The sequence below is a fragment of the Cariama cristata genome, unplaced genomic scaffold (assembly GCF_000690535.1).
Source record: "Cariama cristata isolate BGI_N322 unplaced genomic scaffold, ASM69053v1 scaffold27325, whole genome shotgun sequence".
Taxonomy (NCBI): Eukaryota; Metazoa; Chordata; class Aves; order Cariamiformes; family Cariamidae; genus Cariama; species Cariama cristata.
Genome location: NW_009619626.1, coordinates 1 through 16,666, shown reverse-complemented (window position 1 = coordinate 16,666; position 16,666 = coordinate 1). Strand labels below are relative to the sequence as shown.

At 41.6% G+C, this 16,666-nt stretch overlaps 1 protein-coding gene across 1 annotated transcript; it reads right to left on the bottom strand.

Annotated features, from left to right (window-relative positions):
- Nucleotides 1-903: 903 nt before the first annotated feature.
- On the bottom strand, nt 904-16,561 carry THBS1 (thrombospondin 1). The gene is made up of 21 exons (XM_009701317.1): nt 16,495-16,561; nt 15,211-15,788; nt 14,581-14,656; nt 14,137-14,333; nt 13,834-13,959; nt 12,210-12,303; nt 11,714-11,887; nt 11,158-11,334; nt 10,670-10,843; nt 10,383-10,510; nt 10,110-10,262; nt 9,365-9,583; nt 8,693-8,800; nt 8,146-8,305; nt 7,630-7,748; nt 5,728-5,962; nt 5,136-5,363; nt 4,706-4,977; nt 4,201-4,298; nt 3,951-4,090; nt 904-3,268 (listed from the first exon to the last, which is right to left on the bottom strand). The coding sequence occupies exons 1-21, from the start codon at nt 16,559-16,561 to the stop codon at nt 3,261-3,263; spliced, it is 3,531 nt and encodes a 1,176-aa protein (XP_009699619.1). The 3' UTR covers nt 904-3,260.
- Between the last annotated feature and the right edge of the window lie 105 nt (nt 16,562-16,666).

Genomic DNA, 16,666 nt, shown 5'->3' with positions numbered 1-16,666 from the left:
AGCAGGCCCAGATAACATCACAGGTTACACTGACAGTGTGCTCCCACAAGACTACCACATCTCTTTCCAGAGAAGTGAAGCAGACAATCCTGGAACTGGAAAGGGCAGAAATTCAGCAGCCACTCATATTTTGGAAGCAACAGGTCAGGAGTTCTTTGTCTTTTTTTCTCCTTGTTCTCAGTGGGATAAAATAAAATATACAGGACTGACCTCAAAAGTTTAAAGACAGAAAAATAGGAAAAAACTTCATAGAAAAGGACTCTATGTCCTCAGGAAAAGGAGATGTAAAGATTAATTTTGTATACCTGCAGGACCCCCTAAATACAATTCTTGTAGGTATCTAGCACTCCTAATACAGCATCTGGCTTTGTGCTCATGAGACAAACTGCTGCTCTCAGTAAAGACTGAGCAACTGTCTTAACTGCTCTTATTTTTATCAGCGTGTTCCAGCAGTTCCACATCATCAGCTTTTTGATCACACTAGCAGTCTCAGTCTAGAACAGATATTAACAGATATTCATCTGCCCCTGCAAATAGCCATCATGCTGCCTCTTTCCGTGTGGAAGAAAGAAACAGGGGATAGGCCTGGCTGGGGATGATTGAAATCCCTCAAAGAGTGTTTTGCCTTGCAGCTGCATCAAGAGCAGCATGGCTTTGTCTACACTTAAAGTCTTCAGTGAAGCCTTCAGAATCAGATTTGCCAGCTGTCCATACTACATAACTGCAGAAGTGCCTTCAGGTAGACAAGCTGTTTTATCTGGGGTGAAAGCTCAAATGCATGCCCTTGTCAGTTTTAAGGTAAAGAGTGTAGAGATGTCTTGCTTTGAAGCCCAATTTGACATGAATAACATGTCAGTGATCTACAGAAGTATTACAAAACATGAATAAAGCTAGAGCACAAAGGTGTAAATATAAATGTCCTTGTGGTTTATTGTTCTTTGTATGTAAGAAGCTTTATTGTACAACTTACACAACCTTAAAATGGAAAATGGTTAAAAATGTTTACAAAAAGCATGTTCTTAGAAAATTATGCTAGCAAAAACATTGGGAGGAGGGAAGCAAAAAAAAAATCTTCAGTTCAGTGTGCAAACATTTTATAAAAATAGAAATACTAACTCTACAGGTAGCATTTCATGATAAATTATTTAAATAGCATATCTACACAATTATGTGATTAACTATTACAATGGCAATGAGAAAAATAATTTATAAAAACACAAGCAATGGTATATAGGATGACAGGAAAAAATATAACACAACGTTAGAAATTGTACTTGACTTTTTTTTCCAATGTCGTTTCCTTACTGGGAACATATTTTCTGCAAAGAAATTTTGACTATATACAGCATTAACTTTTTAGTACTACAGTAGCTTTAAAGTTTGTTAGACATTTGAACTCTGCTTAATCCAAAGGTTTTTCTCAGTCACACAACAATGAGGTAATATTTGTACGTAAAACTTTCACTGTGTTCATTTCTTTTCCTTTTTTGAAGACACAAGGAAATATTATAGGTATAAGGATGCTGCCCCTTCCATTGGGGAAAACAGTCTTTTAATGTACATCAAGTCCTCTCCCTCTTTTGCAAGGAGCTCCTGAAATTCTGTCCAGTCTGTGAAGAATTCCTGTTTTTTGTAGCTACACATCCCTTGTTACAATAAGTAGTGTGCAGCAGCACAAATAACTGGTTTGAATGGTTACTGATTGTGGTCGTTGTGCCTCTCTCTGCAATCTCCTCAGGGTAGGTATTCCGGTTTTGTGTCAGGCCACTGACCAGTGGTAAAGCACTGCAGACCCTTCCCAGCACTAAATAACCACTAAGATGGTAAATGGCATTCCCCTCCTCTCTAGCACTACAGATGAGACAGGAACTGCTACTATCTAAAGGGACTTGAGTTTTAGCACTGTGGAACAGTTGTCTGCCAGGCTACCAGCTGCCTTGCACAAAGAAAGGACAAGCCAACATTGAGCTCAGACTGAGAAAAACAAACATCCCATTCCCCACCCTACCACTTTTCCCTGCGCCTCAAAGCCTTTATGGGAAAATTGTTCTTTGTAACAAATACATTGCCACTACCTGCTCCGGACAAGATTTTCTTCTCAACTAAAACCCTGTCTAGTTTCAATATAGAACAGAGTTAATAAATAATCTGTATTTACAATCTTACAGTCGTGAAGACTTGTAACAATGATTAGGTGGATAGTCCTGACGCATTTCTTGTTTTAATCAATAATTCCCTCGGTCATTATAACATCAAGGATAAGTAAAAATAAATATTTTACAAATTTCAGTATTTTATCTACAGGCCCCGTCCCCTCCCAAGAAGCGAGGGGTTTAAAGCGTCTATGGCATGTAGAAAAGGAATGTTTCCATTACTATTATTTTTGTGCCTTTTTAACCATAAAAAGTGAAGCACATGCTGGTTTCCTGAAGGAGCAGAGTGCTAGCTGAGATGGCGGTGCTTTTTGGCACCATATCTGAAAGAAAACATTTAAAGGTAAGAAAGATCTGCATCTAATCAGGAAAAAACAGAATCTAATTGTAAATCCCGGTTCTCCCAAAGCTGATGTGATCCAGTGTGCCAGTTTTTATCCTCTTTCCCCCTCCCACCATGGAAATAAGTTTTAGAATATCTGTTTTGTCCTGTGTAATAGAGCAGCTGATCTAGCTCACCACATATAGAGTAAAAGGCTGTGCTTTCATCTGAAAGATATGACACATAAAACAGTAATCGTTTCTCCAAGTTAAATGGATGTAAACCAAGGTAGCGCAGCCCTCATGAAAAAGATTCTCCCCCATAAAGAAAAATGACTTAGAGTTACCCTCCCACCCAAAACCCCTTTTCCCCACACAATGAAAGGTCTTCAGTTTAAGTAGTCCACAGCACATCCAAAGATGTTCTTTTTACAAAATGCTACTCCATGGGACCTCCAGTTAGAGAGGCAGTGACACCGCACTGTGATAAACAGCAAACAATGTCTTTCCTACTGAAAGAAGTGTGCTTGTTCAGTGAAGACAATTCTCATTTGCAAGACACATTTGTTTCCTTCCACTTCAGCAGAGGTCAGATACAAAGTATTTTCTCACTTCCATTCTCTCAAAAGCATTCTCTTGAGGCAGATCATGTGTTTCGAGTCCACATTTATGCAGAAAGAAGAAAGGAAGGAATAATATAATGGTCCCAGGATTTGTAAGGCTAAACGTTTCAGAAGGTGCAATACCAGCATTTTTAAATAGTCTCTGGATCCAATAACCTTGTAATTATGGATCTGTGAAAGAAAAAATTAAGATATTTAAATATTTCTGTGTATTATGCATGATTATGTCTAAGACATTAATCTTTAGAGACATTTGTAAAGATCATGTTGGTAAAGAAAACTGTAAGTACTTAGGTACTTGGAATTAGACTTCAGAATCTAGTCTACATAACAAAGTCACAATTTAAGAAGACTAGGGCACCTGGAACTAGTCATATGCACTTACCTCTGCTGAACTGCAAGAACGTGATATATGGACAGCCTTCTGCTTTGCTTGCTTTTAAGCAAATCAGGTTTTTTTACATGTTAGCCACTACTTTCTTGCTTGCTAAAGTCAGTATTTTGCATTTTCACCTTAGTCTTTGTTAGCTGTGTTGATTCATTCTAGTCAGCATTTTAAAGGAGATTCAAAATATGTTTCATATCTGGAACTTAACATGGATTTCCGATACTTTGAAATAACAGGATAGAAATATACTTGGATTTTATAGATTTAAACTTTAAACTGTGAAGACCTGGTCAAGAAGGTATCCTGTTTCTTCCTGCAGAACTCACTTGAGATTGAGCTATCAAAGATCATGGGTGAACCTTCCCTGTTAGCTCTTATTTCTTGATCCATTCTATTTTTCTTGAGAGCAGCTTTCTTGAGCCAAGTCATTTATACAGGATCTCTTAAATACAATGTCTTCCTTACCTCTGCATTCATATTTAAGATCTGAGAAGAACACCATTTCTTGAGAGAAGACAAATAATCCTAGCCGACCACCAGCATAGGTTTTATCATAGATTGGTCCTGAGTCTGCCATGATTTTCTTCCCTTCATACATTACAACCCTACAAAGAGACAATAGGTCAGCCATCTTTGACAAGCTTCTGTTATGTTCATCTTTACAGATATCTACTTTCCTTGTGATAATCACTTAAGATAAAAGGATGATGCTTACCTGATGTAACCAGTCTTTGGTCTATGGCTAAGACGCCATCTGTATGCAGTGAAGTCTTTCCAGCCTATGTGACGAGGGTCATGCCACAAAGTTCTCACCTACAAAAGCATGTTTTTTTATTAATCAGAGATAACATAGCCATTATTTTGACATGAAGGTGCCTTGACCAATCATCCTTATGACTAGTAAAGGCTTAAAGTAAGTCAATCTCTGTAATGGGGTCTTTTGAAATCAACTGCATTTAAACTTACTTTTAAATATGTAAATGGAAAACTACTCCACTATTCTGGAAACAATGGATTGACTTCTGCTGGAAAGCCTGCAATCCTGTTGATTTCATACAATATTTTGCATGATTAGGGATAATTACAAAGTTACTAGTCTTTGCCAAGAAGACTATGCCATTCTGAACAGCATGTACAGGCCCCCTGTAAGTGTCTAACTTGTTGGAAGAACAGTCTGCCTTACAGTGCAGAAGAGCAGGTTATCAAACTGCCACTCTTACCTGGCCAGGAGTGTTTCCTGTGTGCCACAGAGCATTACGAAGGTGTTCTCCTGGGCCGGTGGTAGAATTCACAACTTTGATGGAGAGACCTGAGTAGCCTTGAGCTTTGGTTGGTGTGGAGTCCCAGTAAGACTGGGTGATCTGCTTCCACATGACAACATAGAAACGACTGCTAGATTGGTAGCCAAATACAAAGCCAGCATAATCATCATCCCTTTCTGTATTAATGAAGAAGGTGCCACTGAAGTCCACAGCATTGAATTCATCAAAACCTATGAAGGCATTAAAGGAGAAAGTTTCAGGCACTGCTTTTTTTTGCAATTCTTAAATAACTCCTTAATATTTTCTCAGGTTCTCTTCCTCCCTGCCCTCCCCCCACCCCCAAAACCAAGCAATGTAATGCCTGTTAGAGTTAAAATTTTCCCCTTACCGACTGCAAGGCCAGGGTCACAGTTGACTGTCTGAACCAGTTCTTTACCCTGGTGGCGAACAACCCAGTTTGGATCATTTTGGGATGTTCCTTTAGGATCCAAGGGAATCATCTGAAATCTTCGGAAATCAGTCTCACTGATGCCCACATTTTCAGGGCAGATATCATCAATGTCTGGCACACTGTCTTGGTCAAAGTCATCTTTGCAAGCATCTCCACGTCCATCACCTGCAGGACACAAGTAATTTCACCATTATATCATCATTGTTGTTTGCTTCTGAGTCTTACAACTTGGAGTTGAAATCTTAATTGCAGATCTCTGACTGCCCAGGTACTGCTGGCAGACACATTACAGAAGCCACAACAGCTACTGTATAAATGCCCTTTCACTCCAGCCTGATAGTGACTTAGGAATAAGTTGGGTATGTGGTCATTTTTACATTTTTCCTTACTCCTGAGGAGCACTATAACAGTACAGACATTCTATCTTTTTGTTACTTGGAAGTTTTGTCCAATCCTAAGTAGTGTGGAAAAAAATAGCAAACTATTGGAAGATACTCTTAAAATATTACTATGATACCAGCCATCTTACCATCAGAATCAGCTTGATCTGGATTGGCAACCAATCTGCAGTTATCTTTGTCATCAGGGATACCATCATTGTCATCATCATGGTCACAGGCATCACCTTTTCCATCCTTGTCATGGTCAGCTTGATTGGCATTGGGCACATAGGGGCAGTTATCAAGATTATTTTGATGGCCATCTTCATCTATGTCCTGGTTGTTGTCACACTGATCACCTATGCGGTCAGAATCAGTGTCTTCCTAAGCAAGGGAAAAAATAAAGAACATTTTAAAAAGCCACTTAAAGAGAGGCTGAAATAGGAGTCTTAATAGCTAGAATTAATTGGGATTTCTGCTTGCCTCAGGAAAAGCTAAGATGGATGTAGTGAGGTACTAGGATTAATACATGCTTATTTAAAGCTGCCTGTGCTAACTGCTTTTGGGCTGCTTTAGTGTTGCCCTGGTTTTACTTTGAATCCACAGCAGCAGAAAGCAGCGTGGTCGTCAGCTTCTCTTCTCCCTTCTGCCACATGACTCTCCTGCTCCTAGTCTACCGTACGGGACATAGGGTACTTTACCTCCCATCTTCTCTGGCAGCTCCCTGTTTCCAAGGGCCAGATAAGGATAGGACTACTCTGTACCTAGCCAGTAGAGACTGTAACATTAAAACATAGTCTACCAAGTCTTGGTTTTACAGCTTCAACACCATATCATAATTTTCTTTATCATAAAAACCTATAAGGCTTTTCCATGCCCCTTGACTCATCGGTCAAGATAATTACTCCCTCAGTGCTCAAAGACTGCATGAACTGCTGTGCTTGCTGATCATTATTTTAGCCAGTCATTTGCTTAGTCAGCTTCTGAAATAAGAAAAACAATCCAGTCATCCCTGAGGCTGCCTCAAGCTTTAGTCTAGTAGTCTTGTCAACACTGGTGGATGATCCTGGTGTTGTAGACAGAAGGCATACCACACAGTTTGAATAGCTACTAATTCTGCCACTTGAAATCTAGTATCTTGGCTTCTAGAACTCAGAAGAGTGTTTGAAAAACCATTAGAGTATTATATCAATATTTCAAAGTGTTAAAAGAAACTTTGCCCAAAAGGATCTTCAGGCACTTTCCACCCTCAGGCAGGGAAGTAAAGGAAGCAACAGAGACTAAGATATTTTATATTCTCTGTTTAAATCCTTCAAGTAACACTGCTTTTAGGCTACATGACCATACCACACTAGATTCCACTGATTTGCAGCAGCTTTTCTAACCCTTCAAACATTTCAGTTATGTCCCTGAAGCTATTAAACTTAGAGCCTTGTACTTGACAGGATGGCACAGGCTTTATCTACTTCTGCCTTCAAATGTTTTTGAACCAGTAAGTTGTGCGAGAGGCTGGATCCCCCTAGATTTTTATGAAGGAGAATTTTAAAAGTGTCAGAATACACCTTTTCCTTAGGGAAAAGCCACCTGTGCTGCCTTCAACTTACTGGTAGAAAAGTTATCTTTTGAAATGCAGCTGTTTTGAACTTACAGACAGAGATTAAAGAGCAACTTTGTGTATAAGTGAACATGGCACTACAGGCTATGAAGAGGGTAGTTCCTAACTACCTAGACTTTATACAGTGCTCCTAGGAGTTTCATATCCTCACAATGAGGATCACCGTGACTGACAAACCTAAGAAGTGTTTAGGAGATGGAGTACAGGCAGTAGTCTCACAGATCTTCACTAGAGTTACTTTTCAGAAAACACCTAGCGGCTGTTGGAAATGTGAGGGCATGTTATTTGATAACGGTACCATTTGGCAAATTAATAAGAATTATTTGTGACAAGTCAAATTTAAGCTGTAACTTGTTGTTCAAATATTTTCTACAATACACAACATACTATATTTTTTTAAAATACCTCTCCTATTTATATAATGCAAATCGCTTACCTGGTCAGGATTGTGTTCCAGTGGACAGTTATCACACTGATCTCCAACACCATCCAAGTCTGTATCCCTCTGGTCTACGTTGTAGACATATTGGCAGTTGTCTCTTTCATTAAGGACCCCTGCAAGATTAAGAAGAGTTAATGAATTAAAGTCAGACATCTCAGTGCTGTGAAGGATTGTATAAAGCCACCATGCACTTTGCGACATTTTTGAAAGCATTTTGAGCAGCATTTGAAAGCTTTGAAACTTGACACATCACTAGCTCTGCCACACTTCTGTTCCTACTGCCTGCAAGAACAGAGCTAGAATTTAAGTGTGCCAAAATATATATATTTCAAAGTGAATTTCCATTAGCTATAACTGTTACTTCAGTAGTCTTTATGTCCTGAACCTACCAGGTGAGAACTTTTGTGTGTTCAGGGGTGAAATTCTGGTAGGAAATCAGTGGTACATTGGATACATTTGATCAATCTGCGATTAGAAAACCATCTAAAGGACTGACTAGAGGCTACCTACCATCTCCATCAATATCCACTGCACATGCATCTCCTTCTCCATTGTTGTCAGTGTCAGTTTGATCAGGATTGTGATTGTAGGGGCAGTTATCACAGCGGTCACCAACATCATCCCTGTCATAGTCATACTGCTGTGGGTTGTAGATGAATGGACAGTTGTCCTGCCAGAGCAAGAAAGAAGTCAAGCTTTAAAAGGAGTTAAATTAAAGCTCTAATCAGATTCTGCTTTCATATAGCAGTACAAGCATAAGGAGACATGAAAGGCAGGGAAACAGTTAAAACTGGAATGCTTCCACCTGAAAACACCCTGTTGCTTGCATGAGTGTAGGAATGGCTGAATAAAAATGAAGATTCACTTCCAAAGCTCAACCAGCTGCATAAAGTTTGTCTGCATAGTTATGCATATCTAAAGGTTTCTAGAATAGCTGTCAGTGCCAGCAATTTCCTATAGTCCTCTCTTAAGATTAAGGTCAGAAGCTAGGCCCCATCCTCAGGAAGGGGAATGGGAGAGCTGCATTCTCAGAGGCTCTTGTTTTGTGGTGTCTTACCCGGTCATCAGGAATACCATCATCGTCATCATCATTGTCACAGGCATCACCAATCCCATCCTTATCATAGTCTTCCTGCCCAGAGTTGGGCAGATTAGGGCAGTTATCCTAGAAAGGAGAAAGTACACCAATGTGTTTATTCCTGGCATAATTACAATAGGAATTTTAGCAGGTAAGATCTAATCATTAGGCAAATTCATAAGGTGTTGTCCTATTGTAATTCTCTCAATTGTAGCTAGAAATTACTGTGAGGATAAATCCTAGAAAGCCATAGTTCAAATAATTTTTAAAACTAAGACTTGGCTGGTTTTGAGAACCTTACACTCTTTTTCTTCCCCTGGAGGTAGATATCTTTCAGAGCAAAGCTGAGATATCTTTAGCCTAAACTAGAGTTTTCCTAGAACATTTAAAACAAGCATTTATAATTGTGTCATTCATTTTTTCCCCATATTGCAGGAATATCTAAAGCAACACCAAGAGCTTCCTAGCAATATCTTGACAATGGTATCCCTACACAGAGGGGTATTTTACAAGTTTTATCTGCAGAGAGAACAGTTTAATACCTCTAACTAGATAGATACTTTTTTTATACCTCAAACCTAACATATTTTGTTTATTTCTCAGATAGACAGGCTGTTATAACGGTAGGTGGGAAAAAGAGGATAAACTTACTTTTTTACAGTGGTAAGTGGCATTGGCAACACAAACAAGGTTCTCATTTGGCCATCCATCCAAGTCCGTATCTTCTCCACAGATTATGCCATTGCCAGCATAGCCTGGTTTACATTCACAGCGATACATGGGGTCACTGAAGTGGCCAAGGTAATTGCATTTGGCATTCTTGTTGCAGTCATGTGTTCCATCCGTGCATGGATTACGTGGCTTGCAGACCTAGAAGACCACACAGAAATTAAATCCACTGGAAACACCTTTTAATCCCTCATTTTCCCCTAGAGATTCAAGTAAAACATGGAGAATACATGATTGTTTTGATCAGAGATTCTTTAATCAGAAAGAATGAAAAAGCCTTGTACATATTTTCTTCCACTCCCTAACTTCAGTAGCAGTCTTAGCACTAATTATTATTTTTCTTGTCCAAACCTTATTTATTTTCAAATGAAACCAAGGACTGAAGTATCTCTAAGGCACACATTGTTGGATCATAAGTGAATACTGATTAAATTACTCTCCTAAAATTATATATAACATCTGAACACTCCATGGCTGAGGACGGTGATTTTTAAAACTCCTTTTGAGCTCCAACAGAAACTGCTTAATGCTCCTCTTGTTCTGAATCAGAGGATGGTGTTTTATTAAGCATACCAAGCCCTTCTTCCCACTAATGCATAGCTGCTTTCTGTTGTTTAGAAACTTTGTGAGATTTCATAACCCAGAACAGTTCTTAGCTTGACAATACCTGTTTGTTAGCCATGGCATCCTCAACACTGCGACCAAATGGCTGTGTTCCAGTGAAACGTGGTGGACAAGGCAGGCAGTTGTACCCCGGTTCAGTATTCTCACACCTATGCACTCCGTTGAAAACAAAGCAGGCATCAGGAACCTCTTTGCACTGAAATACAAGTTTGAGATAGAGGAGAACAACAGTTAGCATTACAAAACACTGGGATTTTATTCCCCCTTCCCATTTTCTTTCACCAGCCTCTCAAGGGGCAAACTCTAGCCTTCTTACCTCATCAATATCTTGGCAGTGGACACCATCACCATGGTAGCCAGCAGGACAGGCACCACACTTCCAGGAACCATCAGGGGAGCTGGTACATGTAGTCCCCGCAAAGCAGGGATTAGACAGACACCCATCTGAGAAACAAATGAGAAAGTGTTAAGATGAGGCATGCTTACCACGATGCTAGTTTAAAATTCTAGCACTTGTGTTTTACAGTTCTACGTCAACTTTTTAAATCAATATTTTCAAGATTTCCACAATCTTCAGATGTTTATGGGAAAATGAATACTTACCAATTGGACAGTCCTGTTTGTTGCAGACCTGAGTCCCTCTAGCTTCACCTACGCAAGTCTTCCCACCATACTGAGGCTCCGGATTATTGCAGAGCCGGCTACGTTTCTGAAGTCCTCCTCCACACGTCACTGTGCAAGCATCCCATGGAGACCATGGTCCCCAGTTGCCATTAACTAAAGGAAGATCGCAGTTAGAAGACATGTATAGCCTTAAATTCAGTGGTACAACTAGTTTATACCTGACTAAGGACTATTACTTCTGTAGCAACAGCACTTCAGACGTTGTTCAGACATAAAAGACAGAATTAATGACTCCATGGAAGAGCCACAGAAAACAGTTTAGTTTCATCTGAAACTAACCTGTGAGGTTTTACCTAGCTCACCTTTAAGTTTAAAGAGAGAAGATCACTAGAACTAGATTATATAGCAACTACCTGGGAAGTTCAGTTTAAGCTACTGAATAGTAGCTACCACCTGGGCACACTTACTTGGACAAGGATCTTTCTGGCAGGATTTGTTTTCTCTTGCCTCACCCTCACAAGGTTTGCCATTCAGCTGCGGTACTGGAGAATTGCAGAGACGAATTCTGGTGATGATGCCCGTGCCACAAGTGACAGAACATGATGACCATGGTGACCAGTGACTCCAGCCACCATCCTGTTTAACTACAGGAGAGAGATGTCTGTTGTTAGTAGAGTTTCTGAAGAACAGACTTCAGCTGCACAGCACCTAGGACACAGCAGAATGGTACCAAAGACTCCATGTATAGGATAGCCTCAGCATCAACACAGATCAAGTTGTTTTGTCACTAGAGAAACTACATACCTAAACCGGCTTCAAATTTTGTTCTGCGAGCAGTGCTTAAATATGCCTATTTACTGCATTAACTATCTGCTCCCCTTTACCTGACTAATTTAAATCCTCAAAGCTAGGCGCCAATGCTCCATCTCAGTGACAGAGCTACATGGTAATCTTTGCTATTAACATTAAGCCAATAAAAGCAGCCAATGTTTTATTACCAGTGTGAGTAGATTAAGTACTTACATCTCTTATCGCACTCCTGAAGATGGCAAGTGCGAGTCTGTACAGAAGACCCTTCACAGCGGTTATTGAGACTGTCACAGGATCGCCCTCTCTGCTGAATCCCATTCCCGCAGGTCACAGAACACGAAGTCCATTCAGACCAAGGAGACCATCCATCATCTGCATAGTCGCTAGCTGTAGAGGGATACAGGTCTGAATAAGACTCCGGCTATGTGTTTTTCCATAGTCTTTTCTCCCACCCCTCTCTCCACAAAGAAGGACACAGCTGCCTTCAAAAGCCACACACATATTCCTTTCTTGTATGAGGATAAAGGCCAGGAACTCAAATGTTTCAGTGCTCACATGCACCACCTAAGTGATTAACCTCAAAGAGACATCAGGCTAACCTTACTCCAGTGGTGCAAGGTTATATCCAGTTGTGATATACTTTAGAGCAGCATGCGTTTAGCTAGATGAAGCCAACTGCTGTAGAAGTGTAAAGGTATTAAGTACTTACGCCAGCATCGGGGGCAGCACTCCCCATCAGGCACAGTGGCATTGGAACAAGGCATGAGAGGACAGGACACTTTCCGGCAAATAGTGGCAGAGTTCTATAAAGAATTGTGAGAATTGCAATAAGCAAGTGGAATATAAACAACGCCTGGGGCCTGGGTAAATGACAAAGAGATCTTTTCTGCAGCACTTGATAGCACATCTAAAGCAGAGACCCTTGTATTTAGAGCTAGTACAATCCAAGGGTAGTCCCAGGTATTTTTAGTCAAACTTCATCTCATTCTCATCCTTTATTTCAGTTAAGAGTGGAAGTATTTTGGTTTTGCAGAAGTTGATCTGCATCTACCAGATGCTGGCTAGAGTAAGAGACTATCACGTGATACCCAAAGTATAAGGTCAGACTTCTGGGAATGAAACAAGAATGAGAAGCCAACTTTCTTTTCAGTTAATATGGATGTAAGCTGATTATATGGTAAAGATAAAATGAGTTTAGTGGACTCTGCTCAAGAGCCATGAAATCTGTAACTTATACTTGGAGATCTTTGATCTTTAAGCCAAGTGGGCAGGGTAAGAACACCCACCTCCAATCTAAATGAGCGCTAAAGGGCAGCCTGTAGTTTTGCTTCTTGAAGGTAGCAGCTTGGTCAGGAGAATGCTCTCATGATTACTATTTTAATCTCCCCAAGCAAATGACTACATTAAGGCCTAATGTTACAGCTAACATTGAGCAAAAGGGTTGGTAGGAAAGAGGCAGATGCAGAAGTCACAGTATCATTTGCTGACTACAAGACAAAAGATGTAGAGACCTATAGAAGCAGATGTAGAACTTGGTGAGATGCCTTGGATTGCACACATACAAATACTCAACCTTTAGTTTCTAAACAGCAGCAGGCTAGTTAACCCACTTTGTGGTAGACTGGCCCTACAAGATGCTTTTGCTAAGGTGTACTCACAGTTAAAGAGAGCAAGCAAAATGTTTAAAGAAACTCTGAAACGGTATGTTTTGGTGTACTTTTCTGCATTCCGTAGAAGCAAACAAAGTGTAAATATCTTGCCAGGTGATCCTCCTGGGATTTAAACAGCTAAACTGAAATCTGGAAGGGATTGCTGTTCCATATAATTTGTAACAGCTAATAGGACACAGCTAGAATCATTTGTTAGATAAAGAAAAATCCCATGTTTAAGAGCCTTTACTGAGTACCAGAATGTCTTTTCCTACTAAGCCAGCAGGAGGTTCAGTGAGGACAGAAGGTGGATGTAAAGTATTCCAGGGAGCAAAGCTGATAGTACTATAAACTTGTTCTATTGATGCCAACCTTTAGTTTACTCATGGATTTATGTAAAAAATACAGGTATTCCCCAAATTAAGGAACTAGAAGTGTGTTAACAGCTGTAACAGAGTGATGTTTTCTATAATTTTCTAAGATACTGCTGTTTTAACACTGTGTGAAAGCGCTCTTTATACCAAGGATCTAGTAGGATGAAATAAACTGAATAATTCTCTGGCTACTGCAGTATGCCCAGTTCTGTGCAAGGTTCACTCTAACAGAGAACGTCATTTAGAAATACCTGTTAATTTCAACTCATGAACTTATATACAGTGGACTTATGAATGTGAGGAATCTTACCTGGCAAGTACATTCAGTGCAGCTGTCAATAGTCCACTCTTCTTTATTTTTGTGCAAGATTCCATTATGAATGCAGACCCCAGGAGTGATCTGGACCACTTTGGCAATGAGTTCATTTTCTTCAGTCTTGGGGGGTGGCAAGGGAGAGAAGCAGAGAGAAATTATTAGAAGTTAATATAGAAAACACCCTTTTCCACAAAAGTCAAAGTTACTACCATTTACCCAGGCTCTCAAAGGGCAGGTTATAATTCATTCACTAAGTGCCAGTTAATGAAAGGTACCATGAATTTAACCAACACTCACCACTTTGCGAACTCTGTCTTGAAGTGTTGTAACCATGGACCGGAGCCCTTGCAGTTCCACAAACATATTTGTTAGTTCATGACAGGAAAAACCACAAACTGCTTGGATGTCCTTTGTTTTATGGCCAATGTAATTAGTGCGGATAGCTGGGCTGGAGCCATTGATAGGGTTGTCCAAAGTGATGATTGCACTAGTGGCTAAGAGACAAAAACACACATAAAGTAAATGCATTTTTTACCATGTGCATTTATCATTCCAGGGTAACACCTGCTAAACAGCTGCCATCAAATTCATTAGGGTGCCTGCAGATATATAATCTTACTTCTTATGCAATGTGGATTTGCATGTCAGCATACTTCTGAGTTCTGTTTCAACTTGTCTTTCTAACATAATAAGGAATCTTATTTTTAATAGGTCATTGGATTCAGAAGATTGCAAACTTACAGCTGGAGCAGCCTTTGTTCCTCAGGATAGTTTCCAGAGTCGTTCCAAACACAAACCGCACATTCTGCAGCAGTCCCTGTGGACAGAGGAAGAGTTACAGCTACTTGCAGCGACTACAAGGAAGAGAAGTACAACTTGCATGGAGACAGCTTGTAGGCACTTAAGGTCATGTAAGTTCATTAAGAGTAGTTTCATGACAGGAAAATGGCAAAGTGAAACACGTTGCTTTATACTCCTTAATGGTAACAAGCCCTGCTTCCTAACATGCTCAACCTTGATCACAAGGACCTGGCAACTCTCCAGGCAGGAAGGAAAAAACCCATGAATTTCCAAATCTCGTAAGAAGCTGAGCGATGAAGCTACAACTACCTGTTTGGAAGCTTCAGTGTGTTCTTATTGCTGCAGAAAGTTTTATCCCTGCAGATCTAATGCTTCACCCTTCAAACTCCATTATTAAAGTTTAGTAGATTTAGAGGTGATCCGTATCAGATGTACACAAACTAGTCAGTGGTGGAACCCTTTCTCCCCATTACCCACGTCTTTGTAGCTATTCAGGCTGGTTGAGGAGCTAACGCACCTTCACGGCAGATGACTGAAAATGCTAGGCAGAAACATCGGTGAAAGCCTCACCTGGAAGTTGTCATTGACTCCCCCTTTAGCAATACGGAGCCTGGCACTGCTGGCCAGGTCCCTAGTGAAGATGTTCTGGATGGGGATGTCCAGTTCAGCATTCTCCATTTTCTCACACCCCACATAGAGCTGAGCCCGGTCCTCCTGCACAAAGAGGGTGATATTCTTCCAATGTCCTGTAGCTAGCAAGGCATCCTCTACTGACACTAGTTGCTGTTTGCCATCACCAGAAAGGCTCAGGTCCAGGGTGCCTGCCTTGCCATTTGATACCAGACTGAAGACATGACCAGAGCCATCTTTCTGTTCCACAGACAGCAGTGTGCCTCTACTCTTCTTGGCCTGCCGGAGGGTGGCCAGAAGGATGAAGCCCTTCTCAGCATGGATGGCATCTAATAAGTCTTGGAATTTGGAGTCAGGGACAGCAGGGATGCGACTGGCATCTTCAATGCGGTAAGCAGGGCTGGAGGATTCTGGTCCCTTCACCAGGTGCACCCCGGGTGCCCGGCGCCCAGCTCCCTTGCGAATGAAGCCAATGAGTTCAAAGAGATCAAAGACGCTGTTATCATCACTCCTGGACTCTGCAGAGAGATCAGAACAAGCATCATGAGCAAGGGACAAGAAGAGGCTGAGCAGGTGCGTATCTCCCAGGACTGCTTAACCTACTGCCTCGCGGCGCCTACGGTGCGAGGTACAGCGCCTCACATTGGGGCGCAGACAGCAGCTCTGACTGTGGGGCAGTACACGCGTGTTCTTGCACAAGAGCCAGCCGGCACAGGAGTGCCAGGTACCTGCTGACTGACACAACGGTAGCAGCTGTTCTGGCACCTCGTTAGACCCTAGTAGAGGAGAAAGAGAGCAGAAGCCCAGACTGCAATATTCCTATGCCAGGACGCAGCAAAGCGAGCTTGCTTCTCCTGGCTGGGTGACAGCCAGCGCAGTAGCGGCTCCTCTATAGCACCATGGCGGCAGCCTACTGCCCCATCCCTTCCTCGGCCAGTTCCTACATCGTGTTCGCCCTTTCCTCTGCCCAGCACGGAGGTGGACAAGCTATGCGCTCAAGTCCTGGAGACTCTGTGTTTCTATTTCTGACGGTTACACAGATCTCACAGGGAAAATTTCCTGTCCCCAACCAGCTGATGCTCAGGTTAAAAAGTTTTTGTCCATTGAAGCTTTGGAGCTCTTCACCACCTAGCACAGTTGCGGCTGCCTACACAGCCACCGAGAAGCGGTGCCCCCCCCCCGCTTCCCTGACTGCTCCGAGTACCAGCACAGAGCCGGACTTACCTGCAGCGCGCTTCGACTCCGAGACGCCGAGCATGAGGAGGAGGAAGAGAACGGCCGGTGGCCCCATGGCAAAGGTCTGTCTCTGAACCGGCCTGGGGACAGGCACAAGGAAGAAGGTCACCGCGCTGTCCTCGCACCCAGGACCTACCGCCCGGCGCACCGGCGCCAGCGG

Excerpts from the sequence above, each read along its gene's own strand:
- THBS1 (XM_009701317.1), bottom strand. The coding sequence starts at position 16,561 with ATGGGGCCACCGGCCGTTCTCTTCCTCCTCCTCATGCTCGGCGTCTCG. Across the intron at positions 15,789-16,494 it reads GGAGTCGAAGCGCGCTGCAG|AGTCCAGGAGTGATGATAAC; the intron begins GTAAGTCCGGCT and ends ATCTCTCTGCAG. Across the intron at positions 12,304-13,833 it reads GCACTGAATGTACTTGCCAG|AACTCTGCCACTATTTGCCG; the intron begins GTAAGATTCCTC and ends AATTCTTTATAG.